Below are 17505 nucleotides of genomic sequence, written 5' to 3' on the forward strand. Positions count from 1 at the left end.
CTCTTGAGGGCGGACACCTTCTTGGGCGACTTCTTTTTGAGCTTGGGCAGCGAGCGGTCTTGCTCGAAGCCCTTGTTGTCCAGCAGCTGGCGCATGGCGATGTTGGCCAGCTGCTCCATGAGCTTGAAGGTCTCAGCGATGTTGAGGAAGACGGAGAAGACGTGGTCATGGCAACGCGTGCTCACGCGGATCACGTCCGGCAGCAGGAGTGTGGCGATCTTCTCCAGCTGTGTGATGTCCGTCCATCGGACCACCAGCTTAGCTGTAGGACAGGAGGAGGAGGACATAGGGGAGTGAGAGAGAGAGAGAGAGAGAGGGAGTGAGAGAGAGAGAGAGAGAGAGAAAGAGAGAGAGAGAGAGAAAAAAAGAGAGATAGATAGAGGGGAAGGGAAGGAAGAAGGAAAGGAGAGAGAGGACCAAAGATGGGAGAGTGGAGATGGAAAGAAAGGGGAGATGAAGAGAATGGGAAAGAAGAAGGGTGCTTATGATGAAATGATGCATGGAATAACACAAGGAGAAATAATAAGAGGTTGAGGGTGAGATAACAGCAGGATGCAGACAGACGGACAAAAAGAGGCGTATGGTTAGCTCTCCAAGAGTCTCAGTGATGCAGCACTAACCCCAAATAGCATCTATGAATACATTGATAAAGGTCAGTGGAGCTCAGCCAGTCCATTAAAAGTGTACAAGACATTGTTATTCAAAGTAATGTGAATGTGGGGAGACACTAGCACAGAGTGGCCTCCTTCCTCCCCAGTACATCAGGCATGCGTGCAGTCAGTCTTCTTTTGCATCTGATTTAGATCAGTGGCTTAAGAATTAGATGCTAATTTCCTATGAGCATACATGAATATTTTTATATGAACAATTTAATAGTTGTGTATGTGTGTGTGTGTGTATGGGGGGGGGTATATACAGTATGTGTGTGTGTGTGTGTATGTGTATGGGGGGTGGGGGTATATATATATGTGTGTGTGTGTGTGTGTGGTAAGGTATATATATCTGTGTGTGTGTGTGTGTATGTATATGGGGGGGGGTATATATGTGTGTGTGTGTGTGTGTGTGTGTGTGTGTGTGTGTGTGTGTTTGTGTGTGCGTACAGCCCCCTCCCTCACCCTCTTTTCCCAACAGGTAGGAGTAGAAGCAGATGTGGTTGATGCTGAGGTAGAGCCAGCCCTGCCGCGGGACACGGCCCTTCCAGTAGCTGCAGGAGTAGTAGTTGACCAGCTTCTCCTCCTCAGGCATCCCAAACAGCTTACGGAACTTAGCCATGGCCTCCTTGAACTTGTCGGTGTCGTCGTCCTCCTTCACATCATGGTTCTTGCTGTACTCTGCAATGATACCCTTAGGAGAGGGCAAGAAATGGAGGGAAAGAGAGCGCCAGAGAGAGGCCAGAGAGAAAAGGAAGCAAAGAGACGAATGAGAGAGAGATAACAAGAAAGACAGAGGGAGCAGCAGAGAGAGAGAGAGAGAGAGAGAGAGAAGAGATCAAATAATTTGATCAGAATAAGTCGCATCTGTTTTCCTTTATTCTCGCTATTGAGTAATCTCTGTGTCTAACTGCCTAGGGGAAAAGACACAGGGGCCGAGGAACACTGAAAGCTGTTTACTCTCTGGCAAGTAAACTTGTTGTGAACTAATAAAAGAGCAGTAAAAAGCCAGTGGTGTGTACAGCAAAATCCTGAACTGAACTTGCCTACAGCTAGTGCATGTGAGGCCAGTGTGTGACCGCAGCATGGGGGATATAAGCCTCATGAGTCTCATGACCACTGGCAACCCCAGAAGAGAAACGGCCAGTCCACTCCAAACACTTCTGACTGATCAAGCTCAACAAACACGCATGCACACACGCACACACAAGTATAGCTCTGGTTACCTGTACTTTGCCCTTGACAAAGGTGGTGATATCGTTCTCGTTCTCAAAGATGGAGAGGGTCTGCAGAAGATTCTGCTCCAGCCACTCCCAGTGTTCTGTTATCTCTTTCCTGGAGCTCCCTGAGGAGGAGAGAGACAAACATGCAAAGAGGAGAGAAACATAGAGAGAGAGAGAGAGAGAGAGAGAGAGAGAGAGAGAGAGAGAGAGAGAGAGAGAGAGACCGAATGCACATTAATAAAGATCAGTACCTGCTGTAACTCTTTGCAAGTTCTGTTACGGTCACTCAGAATTATACAGATGTGTTTAGACTGTCATCAATTACTGTTAGTATGGATGTATTCTAATGCAGACGTCAACTAAACCAAGAGCAGGTCAGTATGGAAGAGACCATGAAAAAGAAGGACATGAGACGCAACTGAGATCAGTGAGCCTCAGAAGCAAGTCTTCTGGTAAATCTACTGCATGTATTGATCCACCACTAAACTACTGCCATTTCATTTGAAGTTCTGGTAATTAACCACTCATAAAATTAGGATGTTACACATGAATTAACCATCACTCTTCATCAGAAGCTTTATGACTCCCTTTTGAAAAGCATAATCTCACGGTTTGACTGTTTGACTAATCAAATAATCCCTGTACAGCAGCTCACATGGCAACAGGGCCTGAGAAGTCTCTAGAGACGATGGTGCTTTATTATAAAAGATAGATAGCTAGAGCACAGGCCACCTTCCTGAACCAGAAAACATTTTCTCCTTAGATCACAACAAAGATACTTAGTGAGTTATATGCAGCACTCACATTAAGTGTTCATCTAGGACTTCTCTCCAAGGATGTACCAACAAGTACTCACAGCTATTCACAGCTATTAACAAGCCATCCTGCTGGTGAGGGGGCGAGAAGGTTATCAGACTATACTGAGGACACGACTTGACTCAGACATACCAACATGCCAGCTTCAGACCTAATTAGGGACTCATTTGAGATGACCCCCTCTAAGCCCCCTAGAGCTGATGCAATTTACTCAATGGCTTAGCAGTGAGATGGCTAAAAGCTTTGCTGCTAATAGTTAATCAGCTGCTGGTGGGTGGACATTAATCAACTTCGCTGGAAGCAAGGTGTATGTATGGTGTGCGTGTGTCAGAGAGAGAGAGAGAGAGAGAGAGAGAGAGAGAGAGAGAGAGAGAGAGAGAGAGAGAGAGAGAGAGAGAGAGAGAGAGAGAGAGAGAGAGAGAGAGAGAGAGAGAGAGAGAGAGAGAGAGAGAGAGAGAGAGAGATATGAAAATACCCGCTCCTATTTTTACAGAGCCTCCAGAAGGATGGAGAGCCAAAGCTGAGAATGACCGATCACATTTCAAGGAGATAGAGCAAGGAGATAAAGCTTCATGGTGCCGTTAATATCTCTACTGAACGACAGTGGATGTGAGAGGGGTGCTTCAAAACAACCACCTTCACCAGCATGCAGAGCCACCACGCTTTCTGATGCCTGGGAATGGACCTCCATTATGTAATAAAGGGACAGGCCACACACCACTCCTCTCCTCTTAACTTCACTTAAGCGGCATTAGCAGATGCCTCGGAGGCAGCTAACCCGCTCTACTCTCCAGGAAAGGGTGGATGGGGGCCATTTTGAGACCCAGGAGGCTTTTCTCCAGACACCATTTTCTACCTGCAGTGAGGGACATTGTTAAAACTGGTGGCTACACCCGGCATGTAACTGAAGCTACTGGTAGGCTACACCCGGCATGTAACTAAAGCGTTCCATTTACGGACCATAAGCTACAAACAATTAGTTTCCACTATAATTAACAGAGCTGGCTACACCATACATATGAAAAAATTAGATCAGTCTTCTTAAAATATTTTTTACGCTCCGCAAATGGACTTCAATTGTACACATAGGACAGTGCCCTGGTAAAACAGAAAAGTTCCCGTGTTTCTCAGCCATAGGAATATTTGGGGATTATTCAATGCAAAATATAGAGCTGGGATTCTTTTGAGGAACTTTTAAGAGTTTACCAATAATTTGCCACAAAGTATTAATCCACAAAAAAAAACAGCCCAGAATCAAAACCTTCCTCAGCATGCCATGAAAATACTATCGACATACAACTATTAGACCCAATAATGGGCCGTGATGTGGGCTCGGAAAGCAAGATAAATGGAACAGCAGCACATTTTCCCACTCCAGGGGGATGCAGTCATTGATCTGCACCCCCCTCCCCATGCTTTTAACAGGGCCTTCCTCTGTAAACCCACCAGGGCATGACGCAATGCCTGGCATTTGGAATCTGATGAGGGGCAAGAGGATGTGGGAGCATGCCCTCACCGGATATAAGGGCATGATCTACAAAGGGGGCCTTGCAGCGTATGTGAGTGTGCGTGTGTGTATGTGTGAGTGTGTGTGTGTGTGTGTGTTTGTGTGGTGGCTGTCTGCGTGTAAGTGTGTGTGTGAGTGAGTGTGTGTGTGAGTGAGTGTGTGTGTATGTTTACGCAGTGTGTTACCATGGGCGATGGTCCAGTATACCAGGGAGTCGGGCGTCTGATAAAGGATCCTGTAGGGAGCCACACGAGCGCTGGAATCCAGCACAACGTCCAGAGTTCCCACCAGCAGGCCTGCCGAGAGGAGAGGAGAGGGGAGGAGAGGAGAGGGGAGGACGATCAGATTCTCAGGAAAAGCAGGTCACCCATGCAAAAGCCACTTACTGTCAGATGCTGAACAGTCACTGAAGCGTCAGGCTGTGAAGATAAAAATGTAATCCACCATACACTACATAACATTACTGTTTTACTTTCTATTTCCAGTTCTTCTCTGAAACTTTTGGGAGATAACGGATCCCAATAGTAAAAAGTAAGGGATTATGTTGTTTTGTGCATCAAACTGTTATTAATATATAAACATCCATTCTGCTTGTAATGGTAACAGTAAAAACAGTTTCACCTCTCCCTGGTTAGGAGTGAATGTATAAAACATACAATGACATACAGTACACCGAGTGTGGATCTAGAAAAAAGTCAAAAGAGAAAAGATGGCTAGAATACCATATATTGTAGAAAGTGACCTACCAAGTCAAAATGGCAAACATTCTCAAAGGCTGTGCAAGGCAAATCATGCTGACACACACAAACAACATTTTAACAGAAAACGTAACCACTGGATGAACCTCCGGCTGAAAGAGGAAGTCTTGCTTCAAAGACAAATGTGTGCTATGCTGGAACAATAAACGTATTCACTCTGCCAGGCACCAGAGCTGACCCATGTGGTCTTGGACACTCGGACACAAAAAAACTCCCTTCTGCTGAGTGGTACCTACAGTAGTGCTTAATAGCCCAATTAATCAAAATCAATGCTTTAGTCAGAAATAAGAAAACAAATGTATTCCCATATAGCCCACCTCTGTCTATTACCCGCCTAGCGGAAGAGATTTAGCACAATCAATATATAGACCTTGGTAATTAGGCGGGAAATTCCAGTGCTCATAATGACCAATATCAGAGTGATACAGTATGTATGACACAGTCCCTGTGAAATTACAGAATGCTTTAACTGACACAAAAATGCGGTTATAATCGACAGCCCTCAAGCAAGAGAGAGGAATTCTACACAAATGCAAATGAAAAGAATGACTCATACTCTAATAGGATTTGAAACAAATGAAAATCTCACTTCTTTGTTCCTAGAATGTGTCACATAGCACTTGTTACTGATGCGCTGTGATTGCTCAGTGTTGTCATTTAGCTACGGAGACCAAACACTACATGTGTTAATGAACCCGCACCGTCCACAACATGTGTAGAGGAAACTCGCAGGCTAAAAGCAAAAGCTCTGATTCTTTGGCAGTAGCATTATTGAGAGAAAAAGATAGATAGATAGATACTTTATTGATCCCCTAGGGGAAATTCAAGAAAAGTATTGCTGGTTTACGGTTAAGACCACTAACCGATCTAGGGAAATTTTTAACTTTTTAAAGCTTAATCAATTATGATATCTGGATGTGATCTTAATGGGAAAAAATGGTGTAACAGAAGGTTAGTACATCCACCATCACATTCCATCTCCTGATCCCAGAGCCATTCAATTGCACGCTCTGACTGAATCAGTTCATATGCTCTTCTGCTCTCTTCTCAAGCATCCGAATCTGACAAGAAAATAGACACGTATGAGTGGAAAGCCTCAATGCTTTATGTGCGGTGGAAAGACTCAATGCTCTGTGAGTGGTGGAAAGACTCAATGCTCTGTGTGCGGAGGAAAGATTCAATGTTCTGTGTGCGGAGGAAAGACTCAATGCTCTGTGAGTGGTGGAAAGACTCAATGCTCTGTGTGCGGTGAGTGTATAAAAGGCTGTGCCGATCCCAAGATCACCTGCAGGGGCACATGGGACTATTTGTGTGCATGCGACGAGTCATTCGATAGCAGAGGGGAAGCTGCAAACCCCAGCTCCTCTGAGCGCCCAGACTACTGAAAAAAATGAATGGGGTTCCCAGCACAAACACAAACAGAGAGAGGGTCCACCAGTGTTTGCTGTGGTCCATCACATATATAGAGAGAGGGTCCAACCAGTTAGACTAGTTGTGCTGTGGTCCTTCATATACTGTACTGTATATATGTAGAGAGTCCAACCAGTCAGACCAGTGTTTGCTGTGGTCCATCACATATATATGTAGAAAGAGTTTAACCAAAGAGTTTAACCAGTCAGACCAGTGTTTGCTGTGGTCCATCACATATACAGTGCCTATAAAAAGTATTCACCCTCCCCCCTGGATATTTCCCCTTTTATTGCTCTTTTATTCTCAATTTAATTTGGCCTTTTTTACAATTAAAAAAACAACTGACATAAATCAATAGTGGTCCAGCCAATTGGTGCTAACAGTCTCACAAATAGTGGAGATCGCCTGAGTGCAGTGAACCTGGAAGGTCCCGTTCCTGGCTATAATTCCACCATGAAGTCAAAACAACACTCCAAGAAACTCAAAGAAAATGTTATTGACAGCATAAGTGAGGGAATGGATACAAAAAAAAGTTCAAGTCATTGAACATCTCCTGGAGTTCAGTGAAATCCATCATTAAGGAATGTACTGTAAGGAATATGGCAAATGTGCAAATCTGCCTAGAGCAGGCTGTCACCACAAACTGAGTGACAGTTCAAGAAGAATAATGGTGAGGGAGGGCACCAAGGCACCTACTGTATGACAACTCTGAAGAAGTTAAGCTTCGGCGGCTGAGATAGGAGAAATTATGCATACAACAACTTTTGCCCAAGTTCTTCACCAGTCAAAGCTCATCAAATCTTCACCCAAAGACACGTGGGAGTCTCCAAGGTCAAATGGAAGAAGGTTTGTTGGTCTGATGAAACCAAAATTGAGCTTTTTGGCCATCAGACTGGACAGACTGCACTGCACATCAACAAAAATGTACCATCCCTAATTTGAAGCATGGTGGTGGTAGCATCATGCTGTGGGGATACTTCTCGACAGCAGGCCCTGGAAGGCTTGTAAAGGTAAAAGTAAAATTAATTCAGCAAAATATATGGAAATCCTGAAGGACAATCTGATTCAGTCTGCAAGAGAACTCTCCAGCAAGACAGTGAGCCGAAGCCTACAGTGAAAACTACACAGAAATGGTTTAAAGACAACAGGCGCGCCTGCAGGTGTAGGCCTACGTCCGTACGCACTGTGCGTACCATCAGGCTCAACAACGAGAGAAAATTTCCCTTGTGTGTGTGTAATGTGTATTCACACCAAATTGGCCCACCATACCTTCCCAACTATGCACAGTATCCCATTAGCTGTCATCAGGCTATTTACAATTTTCTATTATGTAACTTAGTGAACACTTATCAAAATTAACGCGCGCACATTTTGTTTGAGCAGGAGACACAATGCGCATGCAGGCACGTAGGCTACTTGTTGTTTTCTTTTACTCGGCTATCTATATATATATGGTTATCAGCACACAATGTTGAGCTAATTCACTAATTCAATACTCATGATGGATATCACAAGTTTAAACAACAGAAAGTATGGAGGCAGCAAAGCTAGAGGAGTTATTCCAGATGGGCAAGAACAAGGTAGGCAATTGGTGTGCGTACCATAGCATTAATTCCTGCAGGCGCCCCTGAAAGACAACAAGGTGAATGTTCTAGAGTGGCCGAGTCAAAGCCCAGACCTCAATCCTATACAAAATCTGTGGCTTGACTTAAAGAGGACTCTACCAACCTGGCAGAGCTTGAGCAGTTTTGCAAAGAAAAATTGAGTAAAATTGCAGTATCCAAATGTGCAAGCCTAATTGAGACCTATCAACTCCATGCTTTAATTGCGACCAAAGGTGCATCTACTCAATACTGACTTGAAGGGGGTGAATATTTATGTAATCACTTATTTTGCATTATATATTTTTGATTAATTAACATTTCTTTGTAGAAATCTGCTTTCACTTTGACATTAAAGAGGGGATTTCTGTAAATTATTGTCAAAAGGCCAAAGATTCCATTTATAAAAGCAGTAAAAGTGGAAATATCAAAGGGAGGTGAATCTCAATCTGAATCTACCACCATGTTTGTGCTTACAGTCCCATCATGTGAAGGTTTTACAATCTGAGTTTGACAAGTGATCACTTGTCATTTCACATTGAAAACCAAATTAAGAAGTAAACTCTGTGGGCAGTGCTCAAATACTGATTGGTAGATTAACTAGCGCCCATGGTCTGGCACACCAACCTTGTAACAGCCTGCCAGGACAGCTGCTTCAAGCTGACTGCTCAGGGGTGGTACCCAGTTGACACTTTCCCTGAGTTACCGCATGGAGTTCACGAACACCATTGATCACAGAGTGAGGCCAAGTAGTTCATGATTACAGTCTCAAACCGTCCACATCAATCTGCTCCAACTGGCCATTACCAGGCATGGGACACAGGACCAAGGAGACAGGACATGAACATACGTTTAGAAATTCATTATTCATAGCCAGTATTAACTGTGATCTAGTGATGAGATACTGATACATATATGTGGTGATATCTTAACTCTTATATCATAAGCTTTAGCTCCAATGGCTGAACATAAAACCTTACACCAGCATTTTGATTTATCGCCATCACCAGTTAATAGCAATTCATAATGGAGCTTCTCACAGACTGATGCACAGTATTCTGTAAACCTTATACCACATCAAAAAAACAAATGAATAGGATGGGGCATCACAGTGTACAGTGTACTTTTATGTAATTTACTATTATTATTTACTCTAGTCTTTTAGGTTAAAAAATATTCTTCTGACAATGCATCACCTTTATAATAGGCCAAGTTGCATGATCATATGATATGACTTAGGCCTTTTTTGGGATTACCATCTGACCTGATCCCCTCATTGGGATTAAATTGTCATATATGTGAATACCCTACATTTCTCAATATATATCAAGCTTACACAAATTTCTGTTGCTGACTATCTGATTACAGATACATTGAGATTACAGTTTTTCTCAGTCGCTTTGGTGCTTTTCTCAGATCAGAATGAAAATTCTCATAACTATTAGTTCAACCTCCACAACATTTAGTAATTTGTGCACATCATAGTAGCAATTTCTCCTTCCTCTGAACAAATTGCAAATACTTTTGAACATGTATCAGTTGCTTTGTCATGCCAGTCAAAATTAACTATACTTATGGTTACTGAATAGTCGTTCCCAATAAAAAAAGAATAGTCTTCATTTCATTGCTTGAGTCATTACATACAAAATTGGTGAACTAGTTATCAAATTCTGTCACAATGCTGTAGAATTGCAAAGAGCATATACAGTAAAACTGAAACATACATATTCAGTGTCTTGTACTCACTTACTCCCCTAACTACAGCAATTTGTAATTTTACTGTAGTTTTCAAATTACTGTATAGTGCTGTCTTGAACATTTTCAGGTAGTGTCACTGAGTTCTGACCTTTTTTTGCATGGAAAAACACTGTCGTAATGAAAACATGACAAAGCCATTTGACTATCTTGTTCATAAACAATGGTGTCAAGACTTCTCATTTTGATGACACTGGCAGTTTCATTGACATAAATACTTGCTTTTGAGGAATGGACTATCCATTTTGAGCAAGTGACGTGCTTTTGCAGGTTGATAGATAGATAGATAGACAGATAGACAGATAGATAGATCGATAGATCGATAGATATACTTTATTGATCCTCAAGGGGAAATTCAAGGAAGATGGGATTTTGGGCAAGATGAGTCATGCTGTACAGAGAAAACATTCATCCACCATATCAGCAATCGAATGCTAAATATAAAAACAAGAAAAGACTCTTTGAGCTCTAATCCTCCAATAAAGAGTAAAAATATAAGAATGACCTCGAGCAATAGGGAGAAAGCTCCTCTTTCCAACCCACTGGTCTGGACCACTCCTGTTATGGGAAAACAACCCTCCATTAGACCATATGACCCCCCCCTCCACCTCATTTGATCTCTGCCTTTCTGACAACAGGCCTTAGTTTCCTGGGGTAAGAGAACATACAGCTGACAACACATGATGTTTTGAACCTGCGTGAGTCCTCAAAGCCGGCTGTATTGAATACCGGAGAGCACAGCCTTGGACGACCCTTGTTTCTAAGCGAGGGTTTTTTCAGTTTCTCATTGTTGTGACTGTACTAACTCCCTACTTGCCTACCCATCCCCCCCCCCAGCCTCTTTTCAATTCCATCTTGTTATCCCTGCACTTTCATCCAAGTTCTGCTGTGCTCGCTGCCAGACAATACACTCCCTGGCTAATCCGGCCATGGCTTGAAAATCAATACCATCTCAAGTAACACAAACCTGATAGGGCTGCAGAGGAGGCGAGGCATAAAATGGGGGGTCGTCTTGGCTTTGCTTTGGTCTCCTTGTTTAACAGACTGAGACTGAGAGTGAGTAAGTTCTGATCCCTTTGGCAGTGACTTTTGACAGTGGTTGATGGACGTCTTCAGATACAGGTGGGTTGCAAAGGGAGACAAATAGAGCCAATCACAGGGAGAAGAGGTATGCGCTGGGTCACTTATCTGTTTTGAACCATATGATGCAACTGAAGAGTGAAGTCTGACTGCATACAGTCCATTGGGACTACAGATAGTGAAGGCATGAACTTGCCCCCAACATTATGATTCTATTCAACACAGCAGTTGATCAATGGACAAATCTGGCAGACATCGGTCATCCTCAACCTATAAATAAACCCCCTGTCTCTCGGGAGATGGCCCAGGTGGTACCAATCCCACCACTCCTCTGGGGCAAGAGGGCAAGGCTGTGCCTGTTTGCCCTGGCTCTTGGTGCTCCTGCTAGTGCCAACTGGCACGCCGCTCTGCATTTACATAACAATGACATCATCGCCTGCCTACCATAGCGTGCTTTGTGCTCCATTCGGCATCTCTGGCAACGCAACAAAGAGACGGGCAAAGAGATGGGTCAGAAACTCTCCTTTCTAGCCTGTAGGTAAATCACATGACATTAGGCAAATGAGATAGATAGCCGTTGACTGCCTTGATATTGGTCAGCATCAACTGGATACTCCAATGTTTTTTCTTTGATGTCATTAGAGATATCCCACAAGGCTGAAGGTCATCTAACATCTTTAACAGACCCACTGAGCTACTTCCATATGTGAGCAGGAAGTCCTCACTGACCCTGACTGATACATATTCCACAACAACAACTCTCTCTCTCTTGTTGGTTGGACTTCCTTGATATGCCATGTTGCAATATGGCACCATTTTCTGTCATTTAAAGTAAGGTAGCCTACTAGTCACATTCTCATGGACAAGGCAACAGGTACCACGCACTGTGTGTGTCAACTTAGCTCACTCAGGAGTCTGCCTGCTGTTAAAGATCTTGGTGGCCTACAATTACTGGACCAAAATGAGATGGAGATGATTCAGCAGAAGCCCTCAGATGGCTCAGCTCACTGTGTATCCTTACATCACCGTGTGAGGTGCAGCATCCCATGACAGATCCAGCAGTCAACTTGCTATACTGGTTAAATATTAGTGACCTGCTTTGCTGGACTGATTCATATTTATAAATGGTGGTAAAATATGTTGCAGCATAGCAATATTGCAAACGTTAGGACTCAGCTACATGTGAAGCCCATAACATTCAATAAGCGTGAGCTTCTCAGCAAATATAACTGTATGTAATATTGTTCTGCTAATAGTGCAATGAAGTTACCATACTGATTTGATTCAGAACTAACCGCGATTGTAACAGTTGGCAGTGATTCAAAACCGGTCACCGCATTCTGTGACCGTCTGTGGACACCTGACATTGTAAAACGCACCTGACAAAATCAAACAATTGCGTGTCAGACAGCTGACTCAGCACATCAACCAATGTGGCACCCTTGCTATTGCTAGCTTGCATCACATCTAATGCCGTTAAGTAACCCATGCGAGACGCACACAGCTGCGAGGGCCGTGCACTTTGCATACTGGTGCGCTTACCTGCAAGTCCTCCACCTCCGTCGCCGTGACCCTTCCTTTTTTGAAGAACGAAATATGGATTCGCCCTCTCGGTCATCCATAACGCGCTGGCCAACAATACCTCTTCGGGGTTGACCCACATCTTCACGTTAATTTCGTTCAGGGCACATCAAACCTTCGACTTAATTCGCAGACTAGTATTGCACTTCAGCTGTGCGGCAAGGCTGCTCTGATAATGTCGGCTAGGCAACTCGTTTTTTCCAAGTAGCCTATATTTTATTTAATTCCGGGGGTAAAAACGTAGGCTTGCTATAACGCTGGAAACAATTGAGCTTAAATATCCAATAGTAACACTCAAAGATGGCACTGCTTTTTAAGCTACAGCACAAACGAATGTGCGTTCCTTGTCCTGCAAACATGCGCGTTCATGTTGCCAAACACACGATATTAGTCTCTCCTTAACGACAACGGTTCTAAATTACGGCGACCCGACAAAATAACACTTGCAAATGCCACTCTGCTATACCCAATGTTGACAACTGACAGTTAAACCATCGGATTTATCACTGTTTGGTTGGATGGAGCTGTTTGGTGCTAGTCCAGCTTTTGTTGTTCACGCCGTCTTCAGATTGTCGCTGTCAGGTGCAATTTTACGCTGTAGCGAGGCACCTGGCGAATCGATTGAAAGGATACGCGCCAAATCACCAATACAAACGCACATGTGGACCATCCGGTGTTTCAAAAGCCTTCGTCGCCATATACTGCGATCCAGGTCGAATAAACAATAAAATTGTCCTTCGCGAGAATAACCCACTAGCGCCACTGCCGCACAGACTCGCACTATCAACAACGCGCGTCATGGGCTGGCCACGCCGTTACGTCACCGATGTGGGAGGTGGATTTGGGCTAGCCTACCTTCTGTGGAGGTGAAAGATCTTTTTGAATGAATGTCACGAGATCACTGTTACAATCGGAGAAAGGTCGCTCCTTTAGTTTAATTAGGCTACACAGAGCTACCATTTAGATATCCCAATAGATAAATAAAGAGGGAGCATCCTGTTGTGAATTGTAAATGGTCTGTCAATGGTTTCATACTGTTATTTTAATAAACAGGAAAATGCTAATCAATCAGGCACAAAAAACTCCTGCTATTTCAATCTCCTACTGCATTGGTTGAGGGACTTTCACGCAGCAGGTGTTTTTCTGTGTGGCAAACCACACCACTCTTCAAGTTCAGCACCCTGACCTGGGTAAGCAGGCAGCAACGGCTTGTGGCCTCTTTCCCCTGCACAAACCACATACCTGTAGGTCATATGGTACAAAGAGAAAGGTCAGGGGGTTCACCAAGCCTGGGCTTTTAGTGCCAACCTGGTTTCAAAACATCTATGCATGTATGTTTTTGTTATTGGCTGCAACAGTTCACAAAGGGGGTTAAGTCTTGGGTGCGAACCTCATTAATTAAAAGATGTTGTGATCGTGTGACATTGGTGTGATGTTGGTTTGATGCACCAAACATTCTCCATGTCAACTGACTTTTCAATGATACCATTTTCATTTAGTCTGATAGGCGGCATGAGTTACTTGTTTCCATTGGTTAGGATGATAAACCTGTGAGTGCAAGTTCAAAAGGAAAGTATTTGTGTGTGTGTATGTACAGTATATGTATGTATGTGTGTGTGTGTGTGTGTGTGCGCGCGCGTGTGCGTGTGCGTGCGTGTGTGTGTGTGTGTGTGTGTGTGTGCGTGTGCATGCGACAAGGTGTTATCAGATGAAAAGACATAGGTAGGTACAGTATATGCTGTGTGAATATGTTTCCTGCTAAGTTGACAGTGGTGGGTGCTTGTGTTTCATGTGTGAAAAATGGCTTCTCACCTGCTGTCACACCTGCACCACACACAGGGTCGCCGCAGGAAGCATCTCCCATCCTCCTCACATCATTCAACACTGTGCACATCACATCACACATCACACCACATGCATGCCCCCACATCACAACACAACAGCTATCAACCATCTGCACGGCATTTCATAGAGATGTTTCAGTAAAAGAATGTAGATTTGACAGTTTGAGCATACTGATTTTTGAGGCAGGACCTTCTGCCGAAGGAATACATCTTCACACCTCAGCTTTCCCTCTTTTAGAGAGTTTTTTGTGGAAATATAGGCTGCTTCCAACATGGCCAATTTAGCAGTCATTTACTGTAAAGCGTCTGTTTCACTGTTGTTTCACATTTTCATAACAAAAACCCTCTCCTGTGTCTTGACCAAGAATGTCAGTATGAATTCAGGAACCAGGAACTTCTCGTCTCACTCAGTCTCTGGAAATGCAGAACTTCTCATGAACCAGAAACAAAAGTTCTGAATTGTTTTAGAAATGTAGAGTGAAGGGGCATGGGGAAGTGTAATGTGAATGCTGGAGGCATGGAGTTGACCAGGGGTCTCCAACATTTTTTAACAGGTGTCATGTGCATGTAAATTTTCTTTGAACATTTTGGAGAGCTACTCTCCAAGTTGGTAAATTGTCATCAAGCTCCTGAGCTACCTATTGGAGACCTGGGGTAGGCAATGTGACATTTTCCAGGGATGAAAACACTCACAGACACACCTGTCGTTCTGCATGGAATGCCACTCTATTCTGTGAGAGAAGCATGAGTACATTTAACAATTTAGCCACTTAACATTTAGCCACTTTTATTTATTTTGACTTTGTTTTTAAAAAGTGAGGCGCAAATTCAACCACTGCCTGCTGTCAAAAGAAATCCCACAATATTTTATTTTCACTTTCACGTTCACTGACTCAACAGGTACATGTGATAGGTGTTGGGGGGAATGGGGGAAATGGTGGAGCTGTCACCATATGAGAAAGCTGAAATAAGTATCAGTTTTCACCATCAGCATTACCATAATACTCATAATGAAGACACCCTTTCAAGAGAGTTCCATTATCAGCATCATAGTTGGCCCCACAAGACTTCCTTTTTAACATTCCATATGTTATCTTAATGCAGAGGAAGTAGATTGGGGCCCAAATAGAACGTTCAAGCATTGTTTTTGTTTTTATTGTTGAAAGGGTCTATAGAGCACTTTACTGAAGAGCACACCGAAAATGGAAGTCATCAGATAAAAGAACAGAAAAATAATAAGAGAGGGTGAGAAACAGGCTCAGGGCTGTGTCTGTCACTGTTTCTATGAATCTCGTTTGTAAAGTCCACTACAGAAATCACCGAGAACCAAAAAATCCCACCGACGCATGGGGAAGCTTTTTAAAGAGCTCCACGCTATGAATCACCATTGGTCAGAGGTTGTTTTGACAATTAATGGGGGAGTACCTCTCCACATCTCCAACCCTAATGAAAGTCTCTGTATGAGTCTAATGAACAAAGAGAGACCACACTCACCACCATGTAATCCTAAGCAGTGTTTATACCAGTTGTGTGGGGGGAAAGACATTTCACTTGATTATGATTCCACTATGATGCAGTATCACACACACAGTTTAGATATGAGTTGAGAGGACATAATTCAACTGTGTCAGTCAGGTCAGTCTGTAAAAGCTATGTTTACACTCATGTTATACACTTTATTTGTCAGGGAAACAAAACTGTTTTGTTTATATATATATTCCATTTTTAACTCATGGGGGAATTTATGTGATGTAACCTTAAATGGGGGGACTGTATGTCTTTAAAAATACCCCAAGGGGTGATTCACCATCAACTGAGACAGTTCTTCTTTTGTTGGGAAAGTCATAGAGGAATAAGGACATCGCCCAACCGCAGAAGCCTGTTTCATGGGAAACAGTGTGGCTCAAGGTGTTTTTAGTAGTTCTGCATTTTCCTTCTGGCTTCTGGTTAATGATGCTATAAAGAAATAAACAATTCCCAGGGCACAAACACAGTGCAAAGGGAAAGTAAAAATGTTTTTTTTTCCACATAACTCTATGTCAAGATTAATTAGAACATAGTTTGAGGCCTATATCACATTTAACAAATGAATTGCCTTAAATCAATCAATACATCTATCAAGATTTTAAATTCAACTGCACTTCTGTGTAAATCAAGAGTGACTCTTTTTCATATAGGTCTTCAGGTCTGCCTTTACTATTGCAGTTGGTAGGGGCAAGTACTGTTGCACTGCATAATGCTCCAAAACAGCCTGCACTAAATAGAGAGCAGGAAAGCATTCTCTGTCTTTCACTTTGTCACTCAATTGGTCTCAATTTTTGCCCTTTCATTCTTTACTTTGTCGTCCTCTACCTGCATGTCTCTCGCCTCCCACTCTCTTAATGTTTTCCAGAGGTTATATTTAGCAGCTGTTCACCCCAACACTGTGGTCCCCAAAGAACACCACACAGGGGTGGAAACCACACACACACACACACACACACACACACACACACACACACACACAAGCACACACACACACACACACAAGCACACACACACACACACACACACACACACACACACACACACACACACACACACACACACACACACACACACACACACACACACACACACACACACACACACACACACACACACACACAGACACACATATGCGTATATGCGTATAGCCACACACATGTACACAAACAGTGAGTGGGACGAGCATACAGCCTTTTCCATATCAGTGCTGACTGTGCAAGGTTCTTAACCTTTGTTGTGGCTGAATCACCTCACCACAGCAAGGGCAGCATGTGCCTGCTGTCTGCTGCTCTTAGGTTTACTTCCTGTTGATCAGTTCAGTTGTTGACTGTAAGCGAAGTGAGTCATTTGTCTAAAAAAACAGTTGCAAAAACTGAGAGAGAGAGAGAGAGAGAGAGATATAGCATAAGAGAAAGAGAGAGATGGAGTGAGAGCAAGGAGAGGTGATCACACTCTGCTATAATTTTGTCCATAAAATTGTTGTTATTTTGAGCTCCTCAGAAGAGGTCTAGATGAAATTTCTTTCTGTCCCAGATAGGATGTCAATCTTAATGTTTTATTTGAGGTTTATTCAAGACTTCCAAAGGAGGTAAACCTGACCTAGAAAATGTTTCTGTTTTGTGGAATACTTTTGATGTGATCTTGCTCCATCTTGTGGCTCTGTACATAATTACAAATGTGATTTAAAGTATTCTTTCTTAAAGTACTAATACTAAACCAATCAAATTCTACACTAGTTCAAGAAAGTAAGAGA

General features: G+C 43.1%; 1 protein-coding gene across 1 annotated transcript in view; it reads right to left on the reverse strand.

Annotated features, from left to right (window-relative positions):
* tbc1d9 (TBC1 domain family, member 9 (with GRAM domain)) overlaps window positions 1–13148 on the reverse strand; it is a 37470-nt gene extending 24322 nt beyond the window's left edge. Inside the window, exons 1-5 of the mRNA XM_076294954.1 lie at window positions 12343–13148; window positions 4382–4492; window positions 1877–1995; window positions 1116–1344; window positions 1–262 (exon numbers count right to left, since the gene is read on the reverse strand). Of these exons, the coding sequence (XP_076151069.1) occupies window positions 1–262; window positions 1116–1344; window positions 1877–1995; window positions 4382–4492; window positions 12343–12463 (842 nt within the window). The 5' untranslated portion in view covers window positions 12464–13148. The remainder of the gene's footprint in view (window positions 263–1115; window positions 1345–1876; window positions 1996–4381; window positions 4493–12342) is intronic.
* Window positions 13149–17505: the final 4357 nt, after the last annotated feature.

Source organism: Alosa pseudoharengus, unplaced genomic scaffold (assembly GCF_046254945.1).
Source record: "Alosa pseudoharengus isolate Yale_2024_CS ecotype anadromous, Long Island Sound unplaced genomic scaffold, YU_APseudo_1.1 YU_APseudo_1.1_scf_2, whole genome shotgun sequence".
Classification (NCBI taxonomy): Eukaryota; Metazoa; Chordata; class Actinopteri; order Clupeiformes; family Clupeidae; genus Alosa; species Alosa pseudoharengus.